This window comes from Tribolium castaneum, chromosome 1 (genome assembly GCF_031307605.1).
Source record: "Tribolium castaneum strain GA2 chromosome 1, icTriCast1.1, whole genome shotgun sequence".
Classification (NCBI taxonomy): Eukaryota; Metazoa; Arthropoda; class Insecta; order Coleoptera; family Tenebrionidae; genus Tribolium; species Tribolium castaneum.
The window spans coordinates 4,396,171-4,412,771 of NC_087394.1; the positions used below are offsets into that span (position 1 = coordinate 4,396,171).

The 16,601-nt window shown below is 41.3% G+C and overlaps 1 protein-coding gene across 21 annotated transcripts in view; it reads right to left on the bottom strand.

The window, feature by feature from the left end:
- Positions 1 to 16,601, bottom strand: part of LOC100142605 (ankyrin-3) — a 123,975-nt gene that overhangs the window by 2,201 nt on the left and 105,173 nt on the right. For 20 of the 21 annotated variants that reach the window (XM_015978688.2, XM_064357598.1, XM_064357613.1 and 17 more), the window contains 2 exons: positions 7,967 to 16,567; positions 28 to 6,843 (listed from right to left, as the gene is read on the bottom strand). In XM_015978688.2, coding sequence (XP_015834174.2) covers positions 28 to 6,843; positions 7,967 to 16,567 — 15,417 coding nt within the window. The remainder of the gene's footprint in view (positions 1 to 27; positions 6,844 to 7,966; positions 16,568 to 16,601) is intronic. The other variant, XM_015978695.2, reaches the window with a different exon arrangement.

The window sequence follows — 16,601 nt, forward strand, 5'->3', positions numbered from 1 at the left end:
ACGAAATTTATTAGTACAACCACAAACCTGTCGTTTCTTTAGGAATTGACGTTAGTTGGTTAGTTTTGCTAGCTACGGTTTTCTCCATTTCTGGCCCCTCTACGATAAACCTCCTCTGCACAATTCGTTTCGTGTGCACATTTCCAGCCGCGTCCACTTCCTCCACCTCTTCCACGTGTTCTCCTTCGTTGAAATCCTCAATGAATTGTCGGAGTCTCTCATCGGCGTCGCTTCCGTGAAAAGTGACTTTTCTAATCTCGGGCGGAAGCTCAACCCTTCGGTGGATCGTATGCGAAAACCCTTCCTCATCAGTTGGTTCAATCACCTCAGTTACGTAGGGTTTGCTCGAGTCTTGAATAAACTCAGTTGTGATCCTCCGAGTGGCCGTATCTTCGTCAAACCAGACTTTGCGAGCTGCCGCTGCGATGTCAACTTGAACTGGGTCGATGGTGTCGGTGGACGACACCATGGTGTTTGAACCACCACTTGTGAAACTTCCAGAAAAGACAGAATCGGTTTCGTATTGATAAGTAGCATGAGTTGCTGTCGAACTGGTCGGATCGACCAGACTATCAGTACTTTCTAACATATTTTCCGTTTGTTTGGCGGCAAGTTCGAGCGAATCACTCGAAACCATCCCACAAGCTTCGTCCCGGATTTCAATACTGTCACTCAGTAAATTAATCGGTTCGGTTTTCCGCGACTGAAACTCGATCGAGTCAGTGCTTGCGGTCATGATATCGGCTCCGGTTTTCTGATCAAGACTGTCGGTACTATCGTGTTGACTGCCTTTTTCCCCGATTTTACCATCAATGGAATCGGTTGAAGTAACCATAACGTCTTCACTCTCCTTCCATTGAACCTTGATGGTAGACCTGACCACAGGTGCGTCAAGATCTAGGTCTGGTACTTTGGAAACTTCCTCAATTGAGTCACCACGACCCAACGATTCCGTTTTCTCACCTTCCTTCAAGTCAATAAAACGCTCAACGTTACTCTGCGCCTGTCTTATAATCTCATCAATCTCAAACATTCGTTTCTCGTAATCTTCCTCATCGGAGTCGGGGATCAATTTTTTATCAGTCCTTGAAATCGTCTCGCAACTTTCCGACTCCGAGGCCAGACTTTCCTGACCTTCGTCAATTTGCGCCAGCATTGCTTCCTCCTCCTTGGCCTTGACTTCAACTTTATGGGCCGCAATACATGCCATTTCCAGCCCTTCAAACTCCTTCAGCGAACTGACGGAAACATCGTCCCCTTGCCCCGACTTACTCGCGTAATACCGGGTTTTAAAACTACCATTGCTGGAGGAATCTTGCGATCCTTGATGGTACCTCTTGGTTTCCAATGACATGGCCCGTTCCAAATTTTCAAATTCTTGAAGACTTGACATTGAGATATCGTCATGTTCGCCGCTGCGTGTGAAATATTTCCGGCCAGCTAAGACATCATAGTCTGGGGTACTTGAGTACGAATCTTTAACACTTCCAAGACTCCCGCCTGATTCTTTTTGCGAACCCAAGCTTCCAATCCGGCTAGAAGTCGGGTCAAAATCGTTGATATCCTCCTCTTTGATGTCCTCTAAAGGTCCACGTTCGAACTCCATCTCGTAGTCGTAACCAGCGGCCATTCGGGCCGCTTGGTCACCTTGAAACTGTTGTTCGATCCATTTTTTGTTGGCTTCCAATTCTTTTTCGTAACTACTGGCCGAAGCTTCGTTGTTAATAGGTGGACTATCCTCAAAATCAAAACCCAGCTCTTCGCTGGACGATCCATCAGGGTAAAATTTCACATCGGTCATTTTAGTAAGTGGAGTTGGGGCCGAATGAGCTAAATACTCTTCAACTTCCTCGTCGTGTTTTTTGGGCCGTTTGCTTGTTTTTTGCTTAATACTGACACTTTTCCCTTCTGAATCAAACTCATGTGCTTCTTTCCCCACTTCTTCGATTACGACAAAATCATCTAAAACGTCCGGTTTTTCCAACATTTCAAACGAATCGCTATTTGGCGAGTCTGTGTCTTTATCAGCTTCCTCCTTCACGGTTTGCTCAATCACCGTACTTTTAGACTCAGTTTTGGGTTCTTCGGGTATTGAAATTCCCGAGTCTTCAAGCACGTATTCACGTCCTTGATCCGTATCTTCGGAACTTTTACTCGACGGAGTCTGCGGTGTTGATTTCTGAGTCTCACTCTCCTTTTCCTTCTCTTTGGCCCGTTCTTGTTCTTCGAGTTCCAAGTCCGGGTACCGGAAATTACGATCAACGAGAGGTGTCATATGTTGCGTTACTTTGATATCGGGAATCGATCCCGGACTTTGATCCCTGATTTGCGAGCGTCGTTTCTCATACTCTTTCTGTGCCCTTTCCCGCGTTTCCAACTCGTGTTTTTCCGCATCTTCATCTTCAAGAATCGGACAGATTTGTTTGATTTTATGCGCTGGTGAGACGTGAGCCACCATATTGAACGCAGCTTCGGCTTCAGCTTCCTCAAAACTTGATTTTTCGCTCGAGGTACTGCTGGATTTTCCGTGAGAGTCACGTTTTTCAAGCGGTTCCTTGTGGATGTTTAGGTCAGGACTGGTTTCAGATTTTTTCCGTACTTCTTGGGCTCGTGCTAGGGCCGAGCTGTACTCTTGTTCAAGTTCGCCAACACTGGCTTGTGTCTCGGAGCTGAATTCGGGAGTGTCGTCTTTGATTTCTTCCTCGGCTTCTTGGTACTTCCCCTCGCGGACGTCACGGTGGAAACCTTGATCGGCCTCGGTTTCGTAACTTTCTTCCTTCTCACGTTCATCAATGTCTTTCTTTTCGTCACTGATCACCTCTTTGAAGCTCAGCTCGGCGGTGTATTTGTCACTTTCGGTCAATTCGGATTGGTACTTTTGCTCAAAACTGCCCATTTTTGGCGGTACGAAGGAACTAGTGCTCTCCTGGCGTCTGTGACACTTCTTTTTCATTTCCGGTGGACATTTCCCATTTGGTTGAGGTTCTGTGACTTTACCAGCGCGGTCTTCCTCTGGTGTATGACTTTCAGACGTCACTTGGGTACTAACACTCCGAATTCCACTTTCGTTGACCATTGAAGTTGTGAAAGTAATCGACTCGATTTGCAAATTACCCTCAACTTGTCCAGTTGAGGTACTCATATCAGAAGTTGTAAGTGGGGTCTGTTGGTGGAATATTAAACTGTCACAACTGCCTTCAATACTCAATTGATCGGAAATCCCCGAAACCGTCATACTTCCACCTTCAACTCTCTCCGAATCAGCTCGAGACAACTCAATAACCGTTCTAGGTTCAGTCGTACCGGAAGTACTCGACAAACTCATACTAACAACACTTCCGTCATCCATACTTGTAAACTTCCGGTCGCTTTCCTCAGTCTGTGGCGATTCGGTGGATAGAAGTTTGGGTTCGGGTTGGAACGTCATTTCGTGTGATCGTTTCATTTTTGATTGTTTATCACTCAGTTCGTCTTCAAGCTCTTCGTTCCAACCACCGTCGTCCAATTGGTCACCAGTGTCTAAAATATCGCCCTCCACGTCACTCGCAGACGGTACTAAAGTTTCCGACAACTCAGAAATTTCCACACTTCCCAAATGACCAGAACTTTCACTGTCTAGACTTTTCATACTTTCCTTCGAACTCAAACTACTGACAGCTGTATGGTACTCAGTCGAAGTTATATGTGAACGACATGAATAATCCTGCGATGTTAACGCACTCTCATACTCGGAAGACCCGGCAGCTACCAATCCTTCAACATCAGACGAACATGGTCGGCTCTTTCCACTATCTAACTCAAAGCTGTGATAGTGACTCTCACCAGAGCTCGAATACGTCTCGAAATCAATCCCTGACTTTCGGTCAACTTTAGAAAGTGAACTCGTTTTCCGCATTAAGACTTCAGACTTGTCTGTGACCCTTGACGGGTCTGAATCACCCTTGCGTCCAGAAGAACACGTAGAAAATTGATCTTCTGGTGATTTTCCCGATTCTATACTCGATTTTGATTCACTACTAGAAGTTCGTTTGATTTCTTCGTGTTTTTCGATAATTTTGATTTCGCCCAACTCGCTGGGTAGTTGAGAGGGGTCTAAGTCAATGATTTCGACTTGTTCCTTGGTTTCGCTTGACGATGACGATTCGTGGACAACATCAGTTGATACAATTCTGCTACTAATCTTCGTCTGCTTTGTTGTGGTGTCGTCTGAACGCACCTCTTCCGTTTCACGATCGATGAATTCCTTCTGAATCGTTTTAATATGTGATTCTTCAATTGCAACCTCTTTCTCAATTGTCCCACCGTCGATTTCCTTAATCTCACTAGTGGCCTCTCTTTTACTACGTTCTTCTTTCGATAAATAATCCTCACAAGTGATTTCCCCCTTCAATTTAACTTCTTCAGTCGGGGATTTTTCGTGTACATCAATATGATGCTTGGTTATGGATTTGGTAACGTCACTTGTTGCAACAGTATCTTCAATCTTCTGTTTAAATGAATCATCTGAATCAATTTCTGTCTTTTTGGTTGACACATCAGATGTTTTCTCTTTAGCAACATCAATACTACTCGCTCGGTACTCATCCACTTCTTTCTCTTCAGTCTTCTTCCGCAAAGTTTCAGTTGCCACAGCTTCAACTTTGGCCTCCACATGTTGCGTTTCTTGAGACCCACTTTCCGAAATTGTCTCATCCTCTTCGAAAATCGTGTCTCTAGTTTCACACTTTTCGCCTTTCACGCTCTCAAACGATTTGGTATGGAAGTCACTCTTGACCCCAGTAACGACTCCATCTTCAACAGTTTCAAAATCCTTACTCTGGTGTGATTCCTCGCTGTGCTTCTCGTCGATTTTGTCCATGAAAGTCATTGATTTAATATCGTCAAACTTTTCAGCTTTCAATTGACTGATCTGTTGTTCAAGTAAATGGGTGGAATCAATTTCGGCACCGCTGTATCGCAAATCCTCGTCCGTAATCTCAATACTTGACGCTTGAGTGTCCCCACGCGATAATTTCGCTAATTCGCGTTGTCGTCGCGCCAAAACCGACTCAACTAACTCAACTTCACGTTCATCTAAACCTTTCGTCTCTGCTAGATATTTCAAATAGTTGGAAACGTCTCCAGTGGCTGCGCTTGGTGGCAAAGACTCGCGTCTCTGTATTTCGGCCTCAATTTCTTCAATTAGGGCACTAGCTATGGCTTTGGCTTCCACAGGATCAACTTTTTGTTGGTGCAAACTGTCTAAGATAATTCGTTCGATATCACTGTGACTCTCGGACTTGATTTTATCGGAGGCGTAAGAGTCTGAATGGTCTTGGTGGATTTCCGAGCCCAAGTCAGACTCATCTCGGGTACTTAAACTCAAATCCTCTTCCTTTTCAAATTTTTCGACAGTGGCGGCATCAAAAGACGTGACTTTTTCGTCGAAACGAGCCTCTGGTTGTGACTGAACTGATACTTCCCAAACCGTATCTTCAACATGCTCCTCTGGTACGTGTATTGGGGAGTCCAGGTCGGTTTTTTTCTCAGTTTTGGGTGCATATTCGTCACTCTCTTCACTGATACGTCTCTGTTTCCCTGACAGTGTGACTGTGATTTCGGGAATAGCTTCGTCAGCAGAGTACGTTGATTTCGGGGACATTTCAACCGCGTTAAGTGAGTCCAAAGACTTGGTCTCCAAATCGGTAGCGTCCTGGTCGAGTTCGGCCAACTTCTCCGAATCCTCAATCTCGCTCTTGTCCACATGCACCTCCATAGAATCCGGCTTGGAGGTGCTCTCATTCCTCGTCATTTTATCCACATCTGACGAAGAGCTCTGTTCTGAACCAACAGAGGAACGTTTGGTTTGAGAATCGACATCGATTTCTTTGTGCGTTTCGTGGATTTGTGTTGAAATCGCTGTTTGGTCCTCAATGTGCGTTTGGCGGTCATCTTCGAAAGAAACCTCTTTTTTCGTCGCTTCGTCAAACGAACGTGCGATATCACGAACTGTGATTTTCTCTTCGCTTAGTTGCTGAACCAGTGAACTGATCAGAGTTTTACGTTCGGGGGACGGTTCCTCCTCTAGCTCACTGGTTAGTTGCTCTTCAATCATCTCCTTTTTGATTTGTTCCTCGTAGTACTGTTTCCGCAACTTGATGCTACGAGCGGAAACTTCGTACAAGTCTTCCGTTGGTAGCGAAGCGGATCTTTCGTAGATGGTTTTCCGGACTGCTGCCACAGGTGGTGCGAAAACACTCATCTGGCGTTCGCGGATTTGTGGCACACGATCTTCAATCTCCGAATCGGAAATATAATGTTCCACGTCTCCACTATCACTGATATAACCGGCGTTTTCGTTGGTACCACTGTGGTGGATGTCGGATTCGGAATCGGTACTGCTTTCTTTATCCGATTCTAGTTTTGGTGGGGTTTTTGATTTACGTTCGCTCGGCGGTTGGAACGAGGCTTGATATTCAGACATGATTCTTGTTTCTGGCTCTTCTGCCTCTTTCGTCGGTCCAGTTTCGTCAATACTTTGCGAAACCTGGACTTGGGAGCGAGGTTTCGGTACTGGAACCTCATGCACTGAGACTCGCTTCTTAAGAAACTCTTTATCAGGTGTTGTGACTTCGTTTAGACTCATTCTCTTTTCTTTGGTGACGTTTTCCCAGAATTTTTTCTTGTCTGAATAAGTCTCAGGGACCGCCGAGTCCTCCTCGTCGAGTAAATCATCACGTACTGGTGATATTTGTTTCTCTAGTTTGGGTTCGCGGTCTTTGAATTGTAGAGGAGGTTCTTTAGCAAAGCGGGGTTTGGGTTGTGGTACGGTTTTAGTATCTTCGGTTAGTGTTGCGGTGGTTTCTAAAAAGAGGCGGTTAGATGTTAGCGGGGACTAGCAATACATAGGTTAGTACTAGTTGTTTTTTTTTTCACATTGACAGGCAGGTATTGTACCGACTTTTACTGGGGTCGCACGCACTTACCGTTTTTCTTTTCCTTCGATCAAACGAAACAAAACTCAACATAAAATGAAGTTAGAGTAACTAAATATAAGGAAACTAAACAAATGGAAGCCAAGTTTGCTTGTGCTAAGGCGTGACGCCGTCTGACAGGGTAAGAGACCACCGATTGAGTGGGAATGGTTACAATCACCCTGCTAACTACCCATGCAAAAGTAAATCAAACATATCGGGCCCCGCTTTTTCGGGTCTACCGTTCTAAACCCGTGCGCATACCTCGACCTTCGGATTTTCCTCTATGTCTCGCTCGTTTTTTGCTTTGTCCATTCGTGATACGTATGGTAGGAGTGATTGGGTACGTTTTGGCGCCCATTGATAAATTCGAGTCTGAGCTAGTGATACTGGCAGAGTCGAGCGGCGATTTGCTCATTTGATTCGATTTGTCAAGCCAGTCAAGCACTGCGTTCATAATTTCGCCTCTGGAGAGTTCTGAACTGGAAGACGCGGTACTCAGTACGGACGCAGTACTACCGTACAGAAATCTGTCAGGGTTGAGTTCGAGAATAGTGTTGACAAGGGAGCCTTTTGGGGAGGTTCGTTTAAGGTCGGGGAGGCTACCCCTGTCGAATTCTTTAGAGGGAACGGATCCTTCGTAGAAATCCATCGCGGATTTGGCTCGTTTGTTTTTCTTGCTGGGTTTAGGGGTATGACAGGGACTCCTCATTATAGGTATAACATCGACTTCAACCCCCGCCTTGTTAACTAAGTTATCTTTATTTAAAGTGACAGGTCCCAGGTAAACGACCTCACCTAAGAGACAATCGAAACAATGAACCTCACCAGTCTAGGCCCCGATATGTTTGTGACATGGATTTCGACACGTTTCAGATGAATTAGCTAAACGAATGCATGCTTCTGTTGTGAGAAACAACAAAATGGCGTGAGTGATGACAGATGTGGATAAGATAGAGAGAGAAGAGGAATTTTGACTGACTTTAGTTAAGCTGACATCTATTAACATCTACCTTGAGGAAGTTCCTGCACGTCAACTTGACTATCGGGCGTTTTCGAGTCCCATTCCTCGCTTTTTGAGAACGTGGTCTCGTCCCATAAATGACTGTACTCTTTCTGGAAGTCTGACACCTCTTCAGTGCTCAGCTGCGAGACGAGCTTTTGAAATTCGTGTTCACGACGCGCCTCGACCTCGGTTGGAGACGCTCCCGTTACGTCTTTGTCCATTACTTCAGACGCCATCCGTTCGAACTTGCGTTCGACCCTATGCAACTTTTTTTCGAGCTTAGGATCGGACGCTTGTTCGAGTGAATCTAACGCTTTGTCCAAGTCACGTAATTTCTGCTCGATCTGATCAACATCGGCTTGCGAGTCTTTTGTTATCGTTTCCAACTCTAATTCGACTTTTGCCAATTTACTGTCACTTTTCTCCTTTACTTCAGTCACTGACCGGTCCAAATCCTTCACCAACTGAGACTCCAAGTCGCTCAGTAAATTATCCAACTTGTTCTCGCTCAAAGTTTCCAAAACATTCGACTTGACACTATCACGTCTCTCCTTAGCCTTGGACAATTCAAACGAATCGTCATCTTCAGATTCTAAATGAAATAAAGGTTTGCGCTTCTTATCGTCTTCATCTTCGGGTTCGGTCACAGTATAGTGCTCTTCATCGCTATCTTCATCCTGTTGACCAGTTTTCACTTCACGAACTGTTGGTCGTTCTTCACGAGAAAACCTTTGTGATTCAGCTCGACGTGCCATCGTAGGTGAAGTAACGTATGACTTTACTGTTTCTATATCTTTCACCACGGGTTCAGCTAACTGTTCTAAAGAAGATGTTAATTTTGACAATTCCTCATCAAGCTTCTTTTTTTTCTGATCAACTTCTTTTTTTATTGCCGCATCGGCTTTAGTAGAACTTTTAATTTTTTCAATATCATCAATTGCCTTCTGTCTTGCTGCCTGAAAATCATCCACTTTTTGTGAAACTCCCTTTGACAATTCCCCAGCAATCTGTGAAGATGTATCTTTTAGGCTCTGTTCTATACGCATTAAATCCTCAATTGCACTTTCTTTCGACTTTGCAGTATCTGTTACTAACTGGGACAGCGTTCCCGAAGCACTGTCTTTCAGTTTAGAAAGGTCAGCAATAGCGTCTTCTTTAGTCTTGTCAACTTTGCTCAATATTTGTGTTGTTTTTTGAAAACCATTAACAGCTTCTTCTGTCAAATCTTCAACTTTCTTTGTGACTGTTTTAGAAATTTTGTCAGTTTTGTCAACATCTACTATTTTTTGAGAAACTGCATCCTTTATATCTTTTGCTTTCGCGTCAATTTTTTGTGTTATTTTTTCCTGTGCTTCTTCCTTAACTTTCGCCAAATCATCCACAAATTTAGAAGACTTCTGCGCCATATCGTCCATTTTTCCTTTAGCAGCGACCGCAATTTCATCTTTGACTTCGTCCAACTTAGCAACAGCTTTTTCTTTAACTTGTGACAACTCTTCTATTTTTTGTGCAGCTGCTTGTGTACTACTTTCCTTAACTTTTCCAAAACCATTCATTGCTTGTCCAGCGGTTTTACCAAAATCGTCAACTTTCTCTTCAATAGCTCCCTTTACAAGCTCTTTTGTTTGTTCCATCTCATCGATTTTCTTTTTGGCTGCCATCTCAACATCTTTTACTGCCTTATCTTTCACTTGTGCTAAATCATCAGCTTTCTGTTGTGTTGAATGTTGAAAATCTTTCACTTCTTCGTCAATTTTGGCTCTCATGTCTTCTATTGCTTTGTCTAAATCATCCACTTTTTGTTTTCCGACACTTTCAATATAAGCCTTTGCTTTTTCGGCATCACGTTTAACGTCTTTGGTGGTTTCAACGACTTGTTGCGTAATTTGTTGTCCTTGAGTCTTGGCATCTTCTGTTTTCTCTACCGCATAATCTTTGGTTTTCTCCAGTTCCTTAACAATTTTTGAAGATTCCTTGACTGCTTCATCCATCTTCTGTTCTACACGACTCTTACCATCTGCTAGTTTTTCTTTGGTCTTCTTCTGCAAATCGTCAAGCTTACTGACACCAGAATCTAGAACTGTTTTCACAGTTTCTTCTGTTTTATTTTTTGTTTCTTCTGTTGTTTGTTTTACTTCTTCCATTTTTTTAACAGATGCTTCTACTACTTGATCAGTAGCTTTAGTCAACGCCGTCTGTGCGCTTCCTTTTACGTCATCGACGGTTTTCACCGCTGCATCTTTTATTTCTCCCGTTTTCGCTGAGGTGTCCTTTTTAATATCCTCAATTTTTTTCCCAGTTTTTTCGGTTGTTTCCAGTAATGATTCTTTTAATTCCATGATTCCTTTTTTTGCTTCGTCAACCTTCTGAGAAGTTGTAGCAACAGAACTGTCCTTCAAATCTTTAATTTCTTGAGTTTTTTCTATCGTTTTTTCTGCCAATGCGTCTTTTGTTTTTTCGGCTTTGCCTTTGACACTTTTAACTGTAGAATCTAGAGTTTCTTGAGTTCCCTTTTTAGCCTCCTCTATTTCACTCTTAGCTTCGTCAACGCTTCCTGAAATCAAACTTCCTAGTTTGGAAAAGAATCCTCCAGATTTTTTGTCTTTCTTCTTTTCCTTCTTTTTTCCATCCTCACTTTCAGAGTCGCTTCTTGTAATGGTTTCCACAACTTCAGATTTTACAGTGGTAGCTTGGCTCTGACCAACTTGAACTGCTTTAGCAGCTTCATCAATAATTTCATCGACTGCTTTACTAGCATCGGTGGATATTCCAGTATCAATATCGGTAACAACAACTGGTTTAGAATCTTCATAATTATCAACTTCTATAAATAGAAAATCGCGACAATCGTTGATCTGTTTCTGTACCTCAGGTGAATATTTCTTTTTCAGTTCCTCCATTTTCTTCTCTAAACTACCCAAAACTTCTTCGCTTAAGTTCATTCCAGCTTCTTTTTCAAATTCAATTGCTAGCAAATCATCCTTTGGTTCTTCTTTAGTGACAGTTGCAATTTTAGCTGGGATTTGTGGCTCCTCAGGCTCAGTTTCTTTGACCTCTTCTTCGCTTTTCATCATTTTTTCAAAGAATTTGAACGGACTACTGCTTTTACGTCTCTTTTGTTTTTTTGGTGATCCTTCACTTTCCTCTTCTGTTCTTCCTCTACCTTCGTCAAAAGAAGCGTCCTGTGATTTAGATTTCTTCCCAAATATATTAAACTTCTTGCCTTTTTTCTCTTTACCATACTTATCTTTTTTCAACGGCTTTACTTCCTCTTCTGCAACTTGTTGCACTTTAGTTACTTGCTTTTCAACAACTTCCGTTGTTTTTTGAAGTTCCTCTACAGTCTCACTGGCCAGATCTGCGGCATCTTTTGTAGCGACTTCAACGACATGAGCAACTTCAACCTGTGGAAGTTGAATTTCTGTCACCATTTTTGATTTTGTGTCTTCAAAAGTGACAGTTTTTTCATCTTTTTTATCTTTATCAACTCTCTGAACTGTTGCATCTTCGTAATTTTCGAGTTCAGTAGATAAAAAGTTCTTTGTTTCGTCCATCTGTTTTAGTACTTCTTCTGATAGTTGTGGATCTGTTAAACTTGGCTTCTTCTTGGTCTTTTTAAACTTCGACAAGAATCCAACTTTTGCTTCCTGTTTTGGTTCATCATCATCCTGTGGCGCCATTTTTTGCGCTTCATTGAACTCTAATATAGCGTCTTCATAAGTGGTTACTTCAGAAGAAATAGATTCTTGGGTCGCTTGTGTATCTTTTTCAATAGTTTTCACATCAGAAATTTCTTCTTCCTTCTTAGATTTTTTGAAAATACCCAGCAAGCCACGAGATTCTGTTCGTTTTTCAGTTGATTTTGGAACCTGTTCGTCTTCCACAGTTACAGTTTTTGGCTCCTCGATGTCTTTAACTGTTGTTTCTGGTTTAACATCGTGATAATTTTCAACCTCAGTGCTTAAAAATTTGCTAGTATCAGCCATGTCTTTTACAACTTCTTCTGAAAGAGGGCCCTTATGTTCTACAGATCCCTCTCGTTTAGATTTTTTGAAGAATCCAAACACGCCACGAGATTCGGATTTATCTTCTCCTGCTTTTTGTACTTTTTCAGTTAAAATTGTTTCTTCTGGTTTAACGTCTTGGTATTTTTGAACTTCTTCAGTCAAAACTTGAGTAGTGTCAACAATATCTTTTGCTTCTTCAGAAAGAGTTGGTTTTGGTTCTAAAGTTTCCTCATCCTTTTTAGTCTTTTTAAAGATACCGAATAATCCTCGAGCTGGCGAAGATTCAGTTCTTTCCTCTACCGTTTTTGTAACTTTTTCTTCATCAACGGATGCAGACTTTTCAGGTTTTACATCATGATATTTTTCTACTTCTTCAGTCAGAAATTGAGTGGTGTCATTAATGTCCTTTACAACGTCTTCCGATAGTGGGATTTTTGATTCAGAAAGTTCTTCGTCCTTTTTAGATTTTTTAAAGATACCGAATAGTCCTCGAGATGGTGAAGATTCCGTTCTTTCCTCTACAGCTTTTGTAACTTTTTCTTCATCGACTGAAGCACGTTTTTCGGCTCTTACATCATGATACTTTTCAACTTCTTCACTTAAAAATTGAGTGGTGTCATTAATATCTTTTACAACTTCTTCCGAGAGTGCAACTTTTGTCTCAGAAGGTCCTTCGTCCTTTTTAGGCTTTTTAAAGATACCGAACAATCCTCGAGATGGCGAAGATTCCGTCTTTTCGTCTACTGTTTTTGGAACTTTTTCTTCATCAACTGAAGCACTCTTTTCGTGTTTCACATCCTGATATTTTTCTACTTCTTCAGTCAAAAATTGAGTGGTGTCACTAATGTCCTTTACAACTTCTTCTGATAGTGCGGTCTTTGACTCAGAATGTTCTTCGTCCTTTTTGCCTTTTTTAAAGATACCGAATAATCCTCGAGACGGTGAAGATTCGGTTCTTTCCCCTACTGTTTTTATTGCTTTTTCTTCATCAACCGAAGCACGCTTTTCTGGTTTTACATCATGATACTTTTTAACTTCTTCAGTTAAAAATTGAGTGGTGTCATTAATATCTCTTACAACTTCTTCCGACAGTTCTACTTTAGTCTCAGAAGGTTCTTCGTCCTTTTTAGGCTTTTTGAAGATACCGAATAATCCTCGAGATGGTGAAGATTCGGTCCTTTCTTCTACCGTTTTAATAACTTTCTCTTCATCAATTGAAGCAGACTTTTCCGGTTTTACATCATGATAGTTCTCTACTTCTCCAGTCAAAAACTTGTTGGTATCTGCGATATCTTTTGCTACTTCTTCAGAAATAACAGGTTTAGGTTCTGTTATTTCTTCTTCCTTCGTAGGTTTCTTGAAAATACCAAACAGGCCACGACTTGGTGATGATTCCTTGACTGTTTTTGATATTTTTTCTTCATCAGTAGAAAGGGATTTTTCCGGTTTAGTTTCAGTATGTTTTTCAGTTTCCTCCTTAATCACTTCTTTTTCAACAGAATCGGAAAGTTTTAATTCAGCAGTTTCTTCTTCATCTTTCTTAGACTTTTTAAAGATACCAAATAAACCTTTCGATGGTTTTGCCGCCGATTCCACGTTTATTTCCGCTGCTTGAATAGGTTTTTGTTCCTCGGGAATTTTAACGTCATGGTAATTATCAACTTCCACCGACAAAAATTCGTCTGTATCCTTCATATCCTTCAAAACTTCTTCAGACAAGACAAGTTTTGCTTCAACTGATCCTTCCCTATCTTTCTTTGGTTTTTTGAAAATACCAAAAAGGCCACGAGATTTGGGCGAAAGCTCTTGCGGTTCCTCAATATCTTCATCAACTTTTTCCTCTTTGATTGGTTGAAACTTTGCTGGTTTTACGTCTTGATAATTGTCAACTTCTGTTTGCAAAAATGAACGTGTATCATTCATGTCTTTTAAAGCTGCTTCAGAAAGAACCGGTTTTTTAGCTTCTGGTATTTCCTCTTGATCTTTCTTCGATTTCTTAAAAATGCCAAAGAGACCTCTTGAAGATTTAGGTGAAGATTCCACCGTTTCATCTAGAGATTTTTCTATTTTTTCTCCTACAATGGGTGCAAATTTTACAGGTTTCACATCGTGATAATTCTCTATTTCACATGACAAAAACTGGTTGGTTTCTTTAATATCTTTTAGAACAGAATCCGAGAGAGGCGGTCTGGTTGGAATTGTTTCTTCTTCGTCTTTCTTCGATTTTTTGAAGAGACCGAAGAAACCTGGTTTTGGTGAGGATTCCCGCGCCTCTTCCACGACTTTCTTTGCTTTTTCTTCTTCAGTCGGAACTTTGACGGGCTTTTCTTCAACAGAAATTTCCTTGGTTACAGTTTCAGGTGCAATCTTCTCATCTTCTTTTTTGGCTTTTTTGAATAGACCAAAGAAACCAGAAGACGGTTGTTCGGCAGATTCTGTCGCTTTTTCTTCACCAAGCGTTTCTTCTTTTACAGGTCGCGTATCTTCGTAATGTTGAACTTCGTCGGTTAAAAATTGTGTAGTATCGGTTATATCTTTGACCACAGATTCCGAAAGTTGTGGTTGTGCAGGAGGAGCCTCTTCTTCCTTTTTCGATTTTTTAAAGAAACCAAAGAAACCGCTTGATTGAGTTTCAGCAGCTTCAGTGGTGGTTTTTTCAACTTCCTCAATTTTCTTTTCTTCAGGTTCGAGTTTTGGTTCCTCAGGCTTTTCTATTTCAGCAGTCAAAATTTGTTCAGTTTCCTTCATTTCTTTCGCAGGTTGTTCTACTTCCGCATCTTTTGATTTTTTGAAAAGGCCAAAAAGCCCAGATGGTTTAGGTGACGATTCCCTTCTAACATCTGTAACTTTTTTAGGTGAAGGCTCTTCGATAATCTTCTTTGGTGGCTCTTCATGTACCACTTCGACCACCTTTTCTTGTACTTTAGCTTGATCAGTCCTGACATCATGATAATTTTGTACTTCACCCTCCAAAAACCGTTTTGAATCCAAGATATTTTTAAGCACTTCTTCTGATAAAATCACAGCCAATTTCTTTTCTTCTTGCTTTTTTTCTTCTTTCTTAGTTTTCTTCTCAACATCCTTCTTGTCGGCAGGTTTCTCTTCCTTTTTAGGTTTCTTGAATAAACCGAAGAAACCTTCCGACTGTGCCTTTGTTTCTTCTATTTTTCGTTCTTCTACTTCTTCTACTTTCGTTTTTTCCGTTTCCGGCTTAGCAATAGTAGAAACAATTTCTGGCTCACTTTCTTTTGCTGCAACTGGACGCACATCATGGTAATTATCCACTTCATCAGAAATAAACTTCTTCGAATCATCCATATCTTTCAACACTTCTTCAGAAAGCGATTTCTTTTCAACCTTTTCTAATATGGGCACTTCATCATCTTTCTTCGAATCTCGCTTCTTAAACAAACCGAAGAAACCACTCTTCTTTTCATCTTTCTTCTTATCGGTTTCTTTCAGAATTTCTTTGTCTTGCTTTTCAACAATTTCCTTCTGTGCTTCATCTTCTTTCTCTGTTTTTTGGGTAACAGGAGTAATATCCGACCAAGCACCGTTATTCATCTCGTTTTGAATCAAACTTGTAGTAACTTCCTTGATTGCAACTTGTGAAATTTTAGCAGGATCTTCGATGTCTTCATAAATGTGGTCTTTAGTTCTTGGTGGTCTGACGGGAACATCTATTTGTTCCAGAGCTGCGATAGGTTTCATTATTTTCTCTTCGGACAAGATTGGTGACCTTTCTAAAATTTCTTTCTCCTTCTTCTCTATAGTTTCATCAATATTGATAGTAAATGTTTCTTTTGATTTTTTCGGAGACTCTTTCTTGGTGGGATCAACAACCACTGAAAATTCCTCTGCTTCTATGACCAAAGGCTGGATTGTTTTAGTGACTTCTTCTACAACAACAGTTTTCGCTTTGCTTTTCTTCTTATCTTTGTCTTTCTGGAGCTTTTCTTGGACTTTTTCTTTAGTTTCAGTTGGTTGTGGAGTTTGCTCTTTCTCTTGGACGGGAAGATCTGCATCTAGGTCAGTGACTGGAATTTGTTCTTCTTTAATTGGAACATCTGGTGGTTTGTATGGTGGTGGTAAATCAGAAACTGAAGCTTCAACAAATGGTATGCTGTCAATATCACTGGGTGCCAAAGGTGGCGTTGGCAATTTTGGTTTTCTTGGTGGCAAACCTTGCTCAGTTGCTTTCTCATCTTTGGCTTTCTTCTTTTTCTCTTTTTTGGGTTTTTTGGACTTTTTCGGTGATTTCTCTGACTCAGAATCGGATTCAAATGACCGTTCGACAAAAGTTTTGATTGAACCGAAGAAACCTTTCTTCGCTTTCTTCTTTTCATTCATGTTATTTTTATGGTCGTCGACTTTTCGCTCATTGATTGGCTCTTTTCTCGTATATTTTTCCGCAAGCGCGTCATACGGTTCCGGTTGTGACTCAGATTGGATAAAAGCGTTAGTTTGTTCGAGTACGGTTTTTAAATCGGAAAGTAAATAATCGTCAGTGACAGATAAACCAGTAAGCTGCTGGCCTAAAGGTTTGTCTAGCAATGTTTCTTCGTGCCTAGCTACTAAACGTTCGGTCGTGGTTGACAATCCTGCAAACATGCAATTCCCAACAAGCTATCCTAA